Here is a 13,850-nt window from a genome sequence, read left to right on the forward strand (position 1 = left end):
ATGTGCATTACAGTGTACATCTTTGGGCATCTTCTGTGAGAGAAGGATATTTCTGAAGCCAGTCTGGTTATACTTGATGCATTTTCCTAAAGGATCAACTTTACGTAGTGGTAGTAACTTGTATTTAAAAAAATGTACATTATTCAGTAGAATGTAAAATTTACAGGAATTTAAAGGCTAACAACAGTGTTTTTCCAACAGACTGGTTTTAGGGCTGTAATCCTAGATTTTTTTTCTTTCTTCTATTAAGGATATTTTGGAAGAAAAGTTTGAGGAAGACTGTTAATTGAAGAGTAGAATGGTGAAATATGAGACAGGGCAATGACAATTAGATAGGAGGAAGAAGGATATAAGACACATTAGACCAGGGAAAGGGCAAACCTCGGCTGGAACGGGAGGATTCAGAGAAATAAATAGCTCAAAGATTCCTATAAGGTTTCTACTTGGGTGATTGGGAGGTGCAGAACCATTACCTACCAATGAAATAGAAGAAACTGAAATCATTGGCTGGGGATAGGGAGAAGTTGGGGTTTAGGGCTTGAGAATAAAAGAGGAATTTGAGTGGGCTAACATAAAAAGGGTCAACTTGAGGTCAATTAAAAAGCAATACTTGAGCAGCACTGGAACTCAGCTAAGAGCAGAGAATCAGAGTTTACAGAAGCTATCTGCTGTCACGTGACCTGTAGCAGGCATGCTCAAGAGCACAGGGAAGAAAAGTAGCTCGTTTGTTTTTCCATGGCTGGGAAATTAGGAGATAAGAAGAAGTGCACCTAGATCACAGTAAGCCTTTTGAGGGACCAAGATTTTAGAAATTTGGGTGATATGGGGGTGCTATAGTGGAGTGGCACTACTTCTTTAAGGAAACGCCAAGCCCTGTTCTGCAAACCTTTATGAGTCTTCACTGGGATTTAATAACCTAATAGTTAAATAGCCATTAAAAGATTTATTAGCTATTCGATTTAACTGACCCTAGGGATGTCCTTCAGTTTCACTCAGCATCTGCAGGTTCTTTGAACTGTTTTTCTGGCTCTCCAAAAATGCTGATATGTATAAAAGATGTATAAATCAAAGTGATGTTTTAATTCACTAAGTGCCTGAAGGGAAGGTGCCCTAAGAAAATATATTCAATGGGAAGTTGATTTGTAATGGTGTTTGTTACCACAGCTGTACATGCTGTTGTGTACGCTGCAGACAAACAGCTCAGAACAGCGACGACGAAAATCAATCTTCACAATACATGTGAAGAAACTAAGAAAAGATAGCTCACCTCTAATTTCTGGTTCAAGTTGCTCAGTTCAAAGGGTATTTCTTCTTCAGGGTGCTGTAATTCTTTTCGTTGAAATTCGTTTTGTTTCATTTGGTGTAATTTCAGTCTTTCAAAGCTATTTGTTAGTTTGGAAAACTGTAAATAGAGAATGCTAACATTTTATGATTACTGGGTATTTCTAACTTGATTTCACTATAGATCTTTTCTTGTGTACCTCTGAAAATTTAAGTGATGATTAGAGAAGGCAGTAAAGCTTAAATGTTTCAATTAGTGAAGACAGAACCAGTTATTAAAACTAAATTACTGAAGTTGAACACAATTCAGCTTTCGTGTAAATGTGGGACTTCAGTAACTGCACAGTTAAACAAGGATTCACTTGATAAATATTTGGTTGAGTTTTGTTTTAACCATATGTAGCAAAGCTCACAATTTCTAAAAACCAAGTTTTTTTTACTTTTATTTAGTGCCATCTTGTGTTGACAATTCTAATTTCTGTAATTCAATCTACAAAATAACCAGCATATATTTTACTCACAAAAACTAAATACTTAATGTAAAAGAAACAAGCTACTGATGTTGATATGTTTCAATAAATTCAAATAGCAAAACTGAAATAATCTCTCACCAATAATTCTTTGTATAACGTAGACTTTGTATTAATTTTTCTGTTTCTTGTTCTGCCTTCACTAATACATTAAAAGCAACATGGTCTGCTAACATCGGTGCAGAAACTTCTATATAACTATTTACAAAAGGATTTTATGTTAATTTTTTATTTTGAAATAATTATAGATTCAAAGGAAGTTGCAAAGACATTACAGAGGTTTTCTGGGCCCTCTTCCCTCAGTTTCCCCCAGGGTTTACATCTTATGGAACTATGGTGCACTATCAAACCCAGGAAGCTGACACTGGTACAACACTGTGTGTGTAGTTGTACGCCATTTTATCACATGCGGATCTGTGTGACCACAACCACAACTGGGACAGGTGTTCCATCACCACGAGATCTCCCTGGGGCTTTGTAATGACCCTCATCCCCCTCCTCCTGTCACCCCTAACCCCTGGCAAACCACTAATTTATTTTCCATCTCTACAATTTTGTCATTTCGAGAACGTTATAAAATGGAATCAAACAATATATGACCTTTTGAGATTAGCTTTTTTTTTTACTCAGAACAATACCCTGGAGATGCTTGTGTGTATCAATAGTTCATCCCTTTTTATTGTTCAGTATGATTCCATGGTATGGATATAACCAGTTTGTTTGACCATTCATGTATCATGGCATTTTGGTTGTTTCCAGTTTTGGGCTATTACAAATAAAGCTTTGCATAATTGGGTCTGTTTATCTGGTATTAATATGGTCACTTCTGCTTTTTCTTTCTCATGTAATTTTTTAAAATTGAGATATAATTCACCTACCATAAAATCCACACTTTAAAATATAAATTGATTGGTTTGTAGTATATTCACAAAGTTGTGCGACCATCACACTATCTAATTTCAGAATATTTTCCTCACCTCAAAAAGAACCCCAGACCTTTTAGCAATGACTACACATTTGCTCCTGGCCCCAGCCCCTGGAAACTACTAATCTGCTCTGTTTTTGTAGATTTGCCTGTCCTGATCATTTCATATTGATAGAATCATACAGTATGTATTTTTTGGTGTGTCTGGTTTCTTTTACTTAGCATAATGCTTTTAAGATTCATCTAGATTGTAGCATAGATAAGTACTACATTCCCTTTTTTTTTTTGAGAGGGCTTCTCATATTTATTGATCAAATGGTTGTTAACAACAATAAAATTCCGTATAGGGGACTCAATGCACAATCATTAATCAACCCCAAGCCTAATTCTCAACAGTCTCCAATCTTCTGAAGCATAACGAACAAGTTCTTACATGGTGAACAAGTTCTTACATAGTGAATAAGTTCTTACATGGTGAACAGTGCAAGGGCAGTCATATCACAGAAACTTTCAGTTTTGATCACACATCATGAACTATAAACAATCAAGTCAGATATGATTATTTGTTTGATTTTTATACTTGATTTATATGTGAATCCCACATTTCTCCCTTATTATCATTATTATTATTATTTAATAAAATGCTGAAGTGGTAGGTATGGTAGGTAGATGCAAGATAAAGGTAGAAAACATAATTTAGTGCTGTAAACTTCATTCCCTTTTATAGCTGAATAATTTCCATTGCATGGATAGACCACATTTTATTGTCCGTTCATCAACTGATGGACATCTGGGTTGTTTCCACTTTTGGGATATTATGAGTAATGCTGCTGTGAACATTTGCGTACAAGTTTTTACGTGGATATGTATTTTTTATTTGCTTGGGTATATATATATATATATATATATATATATATATATATATATATATATATGGAGCAGAATTGCTGAATCATACAGGAACTCCAAGTTTAAGAACTGCTGAACTGTTTTCCAAAGTGGCTGTATCATTTTCCATTCCCACTAGCAATGTATAGCGTTCCACTATCTCTGCATTCTCACCAACACTTGAGATTGTCCAGCTTTTTCATTATAGCCATCCTAGTTGGTATAAAGGAGTATCTCATTATGGTTTTGATTTGCATTTCTGTAAGAACTCATGATGTTAGCATTTTTTCATGTGCTTACTGGCCATTTTTAACTCCTATGGAGAAATGTCTATTCATATCTTTGCCATTTTAAATTTTGGTCACTTGTCTTTCTGTTGACTAGTAAGAATTATTATTTTAAAATTCTGGATACAGAATGAGTCCTTTATCAGATATATGATTTGCAAATATTTTCTCCCATATTGTGGGTTGTCTTTTTACTTCCTTGATGGTGTCCTTTGAAGCACAAAGATTCTTAAAATTTTGATGAAGCTGAATTTATCTAATTTTTCTTGTGCTTTTGGTGCCAAATCAAAGACCCATTGCCTAATCTAAGTCATGAAGACTATACTCCTATGTTTTCTTCTAAGAGTTTTATAGATTGTTTCTCCATTTCAGCCTTTGATCCATTTTGAGTTAATTGTTTTCCATGGTTTAAGTAAAGGTCCAACTCAGTTCTTTTGCATGTGGAAGGTCATCTGTCCCTTCATTATTTGTTGAAGAGACTATACTTTCTCCATTGAATTATCTGCTTTCCTTTGATTAATATTTGCATGGTATATTTTCTTTATTTTTTTATTTTCAACTTACTTATATAGTTATGTTTAAAGTGAAGTTTTGGAACAGATCATATGGTCGGGTCATATTTTTTTATTTACTTTATGAATCTCCATATTTTAATTGGTGCATTTAGTCCATTTCCATTTACTGTAATTATGGATATTGTAGGGTTTCAGCCTGACCTTTTCATCTGTTTTCAGTTTGCCACCCAGTTTTTGGTTTCTCCATTTTAGCTTTCCTTCTTCCCATAGGTTATCTGAACATATTTTTAGAATTCCATTTTGATTTATAGATAGTATCTTTGAATGTATCTTTCTATAGCTCTTATAGTTGTTGTTCTAGGTATTATGTTATATATACACAACTCATTACAGTCTACTGAGGTGGACATTTTTCCAGTTCAATCCTATCTTGGGGCCTTGGTGACACATATTTTCAATCTTTTGTTATTTTCTACATGTCTGTGAGGTTCATTTTCTTTTAGTTTGTTTCTCTCTGTTGTTCACACTAGGTAATTTCTATTTTGCTGTCTTCAATTTCATGGACTGTTTCCTCTATCTCCATTCTGCTTTTGAGCCCACCCATTGAATTTTTTAGTTTGGTTATTGTATTTTTTTCTTGTAAAATTTTGAACTGGTTTTTCTTTATAGTTTTATTTCTTTGCTAACACTTTCCAATTTTTCATTTGTTTCAAGAGTGTCTGTAATTGTTCACTGAAGCACTTTTATAACAGCTGATTTAAAATTCTTGTCAGATAATTCCAACATAAGTATTAACTCAGTGTTAGCATCTCTTGATTGTTTTTTCTCATTCAAGGTGAGATCTTTCTGGTTCTTGGTATTATGAGTGATTTTTTTATTGAAACCTGGACATTTTGGAGTATTGTGTTAGGAGACTTTGGATTTTATTTAAATATTGTTTTTAACAGCCCTCTTTGGACAACATTTTAGCAGCGAAACTGGTATGCTGCCTCATTATTACCAGGTGGCAGAGGAAGTCCTGTTCTTAACTTGGCCTCAGTCATCATTCCAGGGAAGATGCTCCTTACTTCTGCAGAGTGTGACTGGGGGTTCAGGCTCTCCACTAGTCCTTCACTATCCCACCTTGACTGGAGGGGCACAGGTGCCTTATTACTGCATCTCACCTGGCCTTCAGTGGTTCTGTAGTGAGCATTAGTGGCCTTGTTACCACTGAGAGGTGGTGGACATCCTGACTCCTCACTAGGCTTCCCCTGATACATTCCAAAAGGAGGGGAGGGGTGCCTCATCGCCACCAGATGGGCACGGAAGGCCAGGCTTCTCGCAGGGTCTCCACTGACACCATGCGTTGGGGAGGGCCTTGTTAACGCTGTGGTGACGAGAGCTCTGGCTCCCCACTCAGTCCTCCATGACCCCACCCAGGCAGGGGGTCCTAGCTATCTCATGATTTAGTCTGGTGAGGGTGGAAACCGAGGCTGTCCTCTGCTGATGGGTGGGTGTGGGATGTAGTCTTGTTGTGTTTGGCTGAAGTAGAGCAGTTATTATCTAAGTGTTTAATCCTGCTAGGCAGTTTTTTTCCTGGTCTTGGGGCAGCAGAGAGCAGACTTTCTCTGGGGCTTTGTTTGTGCCCATTGGAGTGTCTGGGTTGCTGGATTCTCTGTTACCCAGTCTGAGATGTGAGAGGCAAAAAGAAGTCCCGGGGAGCTCACCTCTGTGCTGGTCCTTGGGTCCCAAGGTTCTAAACACCCTGTCCCTTCCCTCCACTTCTCAGAGTCTTCTTATGTTGTTTTATAAATAATGTCCTGGATTTATCATTGCACTTAGCAGGAGCAATAGGGAAAAGAACATCTATTCCATCTTTCCAGAATTAGAAATCTCAAATATAATGTATGTAGTTTGATTATAGTTTTGCCATGGTTAGAAAGAAAAGAAAATGCCCCTTCTAAAAAATGAAGCAATTTAAAAAATGAAGCAATTTCTACAAGAAAATTTTGACAAAGTTGAGTTATTCAAGACAGAGTGTGCTAAAGTGTACCCTTAAGATATTTTAGGGAAGTGAAATTGTAAATAAGCAAGGAATTTCAAAGAAGGAAGCCGCAGAGTGATCCAGCAGCCAAAAGCATGTTTGTCACATGACATCATTTCTGGTTAGAAAAATATGTTACTAGCTATTATGCAAACCAAGTCAGGTGTATAGTACTTTTATTTTTCTTTCTGTTTTTTTACCTCCCTCCTTCTTTCCTTCACTTCTGCTCCCTCTCCTAACTCTTTTCCTTCTTTTCTTTTAACCAGAGAAGGAAAAAGAAGCAGAAAACTGGAGTGGAAGCCGATGGCTGTCCTCTTAACAATAATGTAGCGTTTCCAAAGTGTATTCTATGAAAAACCTGCTTACAGTGTTTACACTGTGATACTCTACTGCAGTATTAGTCCGTTTAAATTTTAAAGATAAAGAGATTCAAGGTCAAATCTGTTTGGAAAATGGTAGATTAGAAAAAGCCAAGTGGAATTTGTTTAAAGCAGGATTTCTCCCAGCCTGTAATATGCTAATATTAACATGCACAGTGAATTTCCAGAGTGAATTTGCGGAGAAGGAGTAAACTGCATGTCCTAAACTCTCAGTATTCACATCCACAGAACAAATTTTTGTGAAATTGCCATAAAGACATTTGTTGGTTAGGCAGCAACCAAGCAATAAAATGGAGCTGCAATGCGTCAAATGGCAAGGGTTCACATAGTAAGTGACTGCTACTCTACACCTGCAAACAAACCCAAAACTATAAACAGCAGACCTGAATGAAAAGCCCAGAAATTAAAGAATTGGTAAGCAGTGATGAACTGATTAAATATAATTTAGAGATGGTATTTTACTTGTATCTAGATTTCTATATTTCATACTTATTCCAGATTGTGATTTTTTTGTTTACATTGAACACTTACAATGATTTAATATTTATGTTGCTATTTTAGAACTTTACATAGAAAAAGCAAAGTTGACAGCCTTAAGTGTTAAATGCTTAGTCTTAGCTAAGAAAAAACTTAAAATTTTCATAATTCAAGATACATTTAGTGGCAGCTATTTAAATTGCAGGCAAATGTCTGGGTAGATTTAAGAGCTAGTCTTGTAAAAGCATACCTATTAAGTGGCATTAAATGTTCCATATTCCAATCTTAATGGCTGATGACCTCTTTAAGAAGGTACTTAAGAAAGCTTTAACTACTTTGAGCTCATTTAATTATATTGTCACTTATGAAATCTTTGTACTCCAAAAAATGTTGGTTGTAAAGTAAAATTTCATAATCAAACCATATTTCTCCTTGATTTGCTAAGTGCAGCAAGGATATAGCATCTACTAGACCCAGATGCTCAGATGATTATGCCCTGTGTGTTGTCTGTAGTAAGGGAGAGAAGATGTTATGCCTGCCAGCCCAGTGGGGAGATACAGGGATAAAGAAGGAAATCAGTATCTCTCTCATCCTGTATGCAAAATGCCTGTCATTTATGAAACAGCCCTACCAAAGTAATAAAAATCAATTTTGTTTTTGTGATCAATCTATTTCATCAGAGCAAACTGCCATATTTTAAATTGCCATAGAAAAAGGGGACATCCCTAGCAGAGAATAATGACTACAAAAGATAATTTTTTTTTATTGTTCACATAGCTAATTAATCATATAATTAATCAACAAGTCACTTAATAAATAGAAAGCTATTAGTCTAGTACTGTGCTAACAATTAAAGGGATAGAGAGCTGACCACCTAGTAAAAGAAACAAAATCAATACATATAAAACAATGAAAGACAGGGCCAAACATATAACTGTAGTTAAAATATAATAATTTTTGCTTATATTAAAGACAGTTTGTTTAAATAAAATTAACACAATTTTTAGAAGTGTGATATTTGATTGTAATATGTTTCCTTACTTGAGCTTTCAGAGTTTGTAGTTGGCCTTCATAATTCTGAGTCATCACTAAGTTACATTTTTCCAGACTGTCCAGCTTCTGTCTAAGTAGTCCCACCTGCATTAAGAATAAAATTTAATTTTGTTTTTTCTGAATTTTCCCTAACAAAATCAGAAGATGTGCAAGAGAAGAGTACAATTCAAATAAAACTGTTGTACCCAAAAAAAGAATAAATATTTACTGCCATTCTTAAAACAGTGATTAATCATTAAAATCACAAAAACCAAACACTGTCAGCACTATTCCACTGGGTACACATTAGGACAGCTCGGTATGGATGTTTGACAAAAGATTCCTGTCGCCATCACATTTTAAATCAAGGTCTGGAATCTATTCTGCATCACCTTTTTGAGAGGCTTACATCATCATTACTCAGGGAGAACCTCTATGGACACACTTGAGCTCTTACTTGAGGTCCCTCTGCCTTCGGTGGTCACTCTGCTCTGGTGATACCATGGAGTAATTGTTACATTTTTGGAAGAATGAGCAATGTATTAAAAAGAAAAAGGAAAATGTCTAAGAAACATTCTGAGGATTTGACTTACGGAATTTGTCTGCTTAAAAGGCAAGTGAAGCATCTGTTTACACATCTGGGTCACTACAGGTATAAGGTGTATGAGAGGTCTGATGACTTGGCCCTACCATGCGGGGAGACCAGATGCCCATAACTAAGCTGACTATGCCGAACAATAATGTAGCTAACTAGGCCAAAAACTAAGTTCCACTGAAACATCTGCTGATGTTTCAGTATATGATTAGTGAGCATTTCTCTTATGCCTTACCCATGAGTCAGCTTCACAAAGTCCACATTAGGTGAGCCATCCAGTTTTCCTGAGCTACTCTGCAGGCCTGGGAGCCACTCATACACTCTTCTATAATCACCAGCATGGCTGTAAGCAGCCTCGCAGGGGCCAAGGGCGTCCCTCTTAAGTGGGTGTCAGAAAGACACCCCCTTGACCAAACTCTTTTCTCCCTTGCCCTACAATCACGTCTGGACATTTCACTCTTTGCAGGAAATATTTTGCTAGTAGATTGGAAGAGGCAGATGACCTTGAACTCTGCTTTGTCCAAAGATACAGCTTTCACAACTACTTCTTTATCTCTACAACAGCAAACGCACTGATGCCTTTGCTTGCAAACAATTATTATTTTAGGTCTATACTGAATGTTTGCTCACTTTTCTAGATGGTGTCAACACTATGTATCTGTCTGCATCAGCAGACTTTTATGGGTTTAGGCTGTGAGTGTCACTTATTTAACAGAACCCATATAACACACTATGACAGAACTTCAATCAATAAATGCTATTGCTAATGCCATGATAAAAAGTATGTGTGATGAAGAACATATTATGATAGAATACTATTTATAACAGTCTGAGGAATTAATGATTTATTAACACATTCAATACCTCTTGACCTTTCTGATCCAGACAAGTTTGTGCATTTGCCAACTCTTGATCCTGAAGATCTAATCGTGTCTCCAAGGCCCGCATCTTCCTTTCCCAATCCAGTTTTTTGTTGCTTACCATGATATCAATTTGTTCCATTAATTCCTGAAGTTCAGCCTCACAAGGAGAAGCTCTGGCAATTGTAGAAAAGTAAAATGCATTTTAAATGAGTGAAAGGTGAGGACAAGAAACATTATTATAATGCTCTGAATAGCTGGATCGTTACTTCCTCAGATTGTTCAATTACGTAAATAGGAAGAAGTCAGAAAGCTAGAGGTTAATTTTTTAAAGTTAAAACTGAAGGTTAATTTCAGAGCTCACAGTGTATATTCAGCACATTAGATATTTTTAAATGACATTTTCTAAAATAGAGTTAGTATCATAATGCAATGCATTGATAACTCACTACTGCCTGCATTTTCTTCTTAGTGCAGACGGTAGCATGTGTATCTCCCTGACACCACAGTTCTGACTTAGACAAGGAAATCGAAAAATGAAAATACATTATGCAGATTATGTCAGAAATAAGGTCACAGTAAAAAGCAAGCTGAAAATTAAGTAAATAGATAAAACAACACTTTCTTTGGAGTGAGATAATTCTAATAAATATTCTAATTATGAAAAATGGCTCAATACTCTTATATGCAAATACTACAGGTACCTCTGGCTATCATAACAGAGGACTTTAGTCACGTGTGTCAGGGGTAGAAAAGCAAGCCTGGGCTAGACACGATCAGATTCAAGGGTGCCACCTGAACGACAGTGCTTCTCCTCCAGGAGGGGAGCCTGGAATCATCTGGCTGGTGTCTGGAAGGAATCTGATCAGGTAGGTGTGGGCAGAGTCATATAAGTCTTTAGACAAAGGGGATACTGGTAACTCAGATAGGTGCAATGTCTGGGCTCTTGGAGGGTCTGTTGTGTTTGAAACAAGACTCTTGGTAGTTGTTAGGATTATAGACCAGAGGCTCATGAGAAGACAGCTTGTTGGGTGATCCCAGGGCAGGGCTCTCCTCCTTCAGAGCAGCTGAAGCATTCCCAGGGACCTGGCGTAAACCCAGCCATTGTCCATACAAGTTAAACAGGTAGCTCTTGAGGCCTCAAACTTCAGCCTAAGGAGTACATAAATGTCCAGATTAGGAAAGCAAGTTATTTCAGTGTCCATTCAATGGTGATGAGGGGGCTTCTAACGTATTTGCATACCCGGAGGAAGGTAGGAGGGAATGACAGGTGCAAAAAGACATTTCCTCTATTTAGTTTCACCACATCAGAATTTTAGGGTTAATTAAGGATCATTTAGCATTGTGAAAAAACAGGCCCAGAGAAATTAAGGTCACACATTAATCAGTAGGAGAGCCAGAACTAGATCCCAGGCAGCTGTCTCCCATTTTAAGCTCCTTCCTGTATACCACACAGCAAAAGACACGGTATTTTACATAAAAACTTGCTTGAAAAATATAGTACAAATTAGCCCCACTGCAGTCGGGTTAGAAATCCAAAGAACTCAGAATTTCCAGAATGACTTTCTAAAGAACCCAGAGGAAACCTAAACAAGGGATGTCCCTCCAATTGGTTCATTCAAAGGCTGACTCACCAGTGTTGACCTCATAGAGGTTTAAGTACAAAGGGCCATTCTGAAGTCTAGCATCCCTGGGCTAAGGCCCAAAGGCTCTGTTTTTATTTAAAACCTAAAACAAACCTGACTAAAGGAAGTATTAATTCCTCTATAAATAACCTGATTGAATTTTAATTGAAGTTATGATGTGGGGAAAAACAAGAGAACAAAAAGACTGGTTTTCATACCATTTTCTTTTTCATAACAACATGGATTGCCCTTCATTGTAAATATACTTTGTCTATTTTTTCTAGTGTAAGCTCTGAAAGAAAAAGCACTATATCAGCCATGCTCATCACCATCTCACCAGGGCTCAGCGCAGTGCCCCAGCACATAGCAGATATCAATAAATCTTTGAAAAATGAACACATGAGTTTTCATTGCTATATCTTTGGCATGTAGGAATGCACCATGCTAATGGAATTAAAATACAGGCCTTAAATAGAATGTGGCATAATGTAAACTATTCAATGAATGTTGCTAAATAAATGAATGAATAGTTTATTTCCTGGTTATCACTATGGTATTCAAATGTTAGGATGTGAGACTTTTACAAGTCATCTAATCCAACTACCCATTCAGTATTTGCATATCTTCTGCAAATGTTTCTTAAGAGACTCATCCATTATACCCCACTGATCAGATTCAGCAGGTCTAGTACAGAGCTGCTGTGCTTTGCATTGGTAACAAAAATATCAAGTGATTCTGGTGCACACAAAGGTATATGATCTATTTGAAAATATCATAGCCAAGAGGTCACCCAGCTTAGGTCTAAATTCTTTCCTTTAGTAGGTAACAACTGTGAGATTGTATTTAGATAGCAATGAGTTTTTAAGTTCTTTTTTACATTGAAGGACTTCAACCACTGTTCCTAATTTGATTAACCATTCAGAGTAAATGCCTTTTCAGTACAACAGATGTTAAAGTACTTCAATACAGTTACCAGTTATTTTTTTTCTTCTCTATGTTAAATATTACGAACTGAATGTACAATGTCCAGAATATATGACAATAGACTCTGACCTACAACCTCTACGTCAATAGTTGAGAATGGTCAGGACTTGGTCAATGACTGACAGCTTCCTTATTTTGCCCCCATGTCCAACTCAGGACCAACTGGAGAAGGCCAGTTATGCCCCAAACTAGTCACATAAGATGCCCTGCTTCTACTTAGCCTGCTTTCAGCTTCCCTGTGCCAACAGTCTCAAGTCAGAATACACTGGAGGCCTTTTCTCATTTGCTATAAAGCTTTCCCACTCCCCTGCCTGCTTCGGAGCCTCTGCCAAATGCAAGTGATGGTGGCTGACTCCCTTGCTACATAGCAAGCTCTGAATTAATGGGCTTCATTTGTTCTCATCTGAGGGGTCTCTGTTTATTTCCACAAGTGTCTATTTCCTTCAATTGCTCATAAATTTTTTTTCTCCACCACTCAGTAACCTACTATAGTATCTGAAAAATACTAGATGTTTAACATACATTTGTTGAATGAATGAAAAAGTGAATGATGATGGTAAGATTTTCAGACCCTTCATAATCCTGGTGGCTTTCCTCTGAACAAGTTCCTGTTTGTTGATTTCCATCTTGAAATGTGCCATTCAGAACCTTACATAATATCCTAAATGTGGACTAACAGCTTGGAGAGGGACTCTCAGACTTTGTTTTCCGGGCTGTATACTTTTATTCAAGCAGCTGAAGATCACCTTAGCTTGGAATTTGGGAGGCTTGACAGGCAAAGCAGTGCTAACACACCATTTCAAGGTGAGTTTATTCTTGTCCGAACACATTCTTTTTCATGCACACTACAAGTAAAGCCACCTAGTCACCATCTTGCGCCTGTTTAGTATTTTAGGGATGCTCCACAGCCAGGGATTTATATTTATCCTTATTAAATTTCAACTTGATAGTTTCAGCCTCTCAATATGGATGGTCATCACTAGTTCCTTAAAGAGGTAAAGATTCATTAAGTGACTGCTGCCCACTCTGTGAAAAACTGGGAAAAGAGAGACACAGAAGAACTTTCTGTACACAGAGAGACTTTCAAGGCAGGTATAAGAAGAGCCTGATGAACACATGCAGCTCCTTTGGGAACAGAAAAGAAGGCACCGAATGCAGACAGGGAAGACTACCATAGAAACCTTCCTAAGGTGGTAACTTACGTTAAGCTAAGGTGAGCTTGTGTTTTGACATCCTGTTTCTGTCAGAGAATGTATTCACTATACCTCCCAGTTTTGTGTCAGCTGAAGATCTGATAAACACTATTTGGTTTTTATATATATGTTCTTTCATCCAAGTGATTATAAAAATCACAAAGGACAGGATGAAGGACAGAGCCCCAAGGCATTCCACTACCAAGTCCTTCAGGGAAAAGGGCTTTTATTATTATTTCTTTTATAATAATCAGA

General features: G+C 37.0%; 1 protein-coding gene across 22 annotated transcripts in view; it reads right to left on the reverse strand.

Annotated features, from left to right (window-relative positions):
• DEUP1 (deuterosome assembly protein 1) overlaps nt 1-13,850 on the reverse strand; it is a 101,914-nt gene that overhangs the window by 81,030 nt on the left and 7,034 nt on the right. For 18 of the 22 annotated variants that reach the window (XR_012122494.1, XR_012122493.1, XR_012122492.1 and 15 more), the window contains exons 3-6: nt 10,589-10,945; nt 9,798-9,969; nt 8,348-8,443; nt 1,268-1,402 (exon numbers count right to left, since the gene is read on the reverse strand). Coding sequence is in view for 19 of the 22 variants with exons in the window: in XM_073215880.1 (XP_073071981.1) it covers nt 1,268-1,402; nt 8,348-8,443; nt 9,798-9,969; nt 10,589-10,806 (621 nt within the window). In the remaining 3 variants the exon portion in view is untranslated. Of the gene's footprint in view, nt 1-1,267; nt 1,403-8,347; nt 8,444-9,797; nt 9,970-10,497; nt 10,946-13,850 lie in introns of all 22 variants that reach the window. The other 4 variants (XM_073215885.1, XM_073215881.1, XM_037011020.2 and 1 more) reach the window with 2 other exon arrangements.

Source organism: Manis javanica, chromosome 11 (genome assembly GCF_040802235.1).
Source record: "Manis javanica isolate MJ-LG chromosome 11, MJ_LKY, whole genome shotgun sequence".
Lineage (NCBI taxonomy): Eukaryota > Metazoa > Chordata > Mammalia > Pholidota > Manidae > Manis > Manis javanica.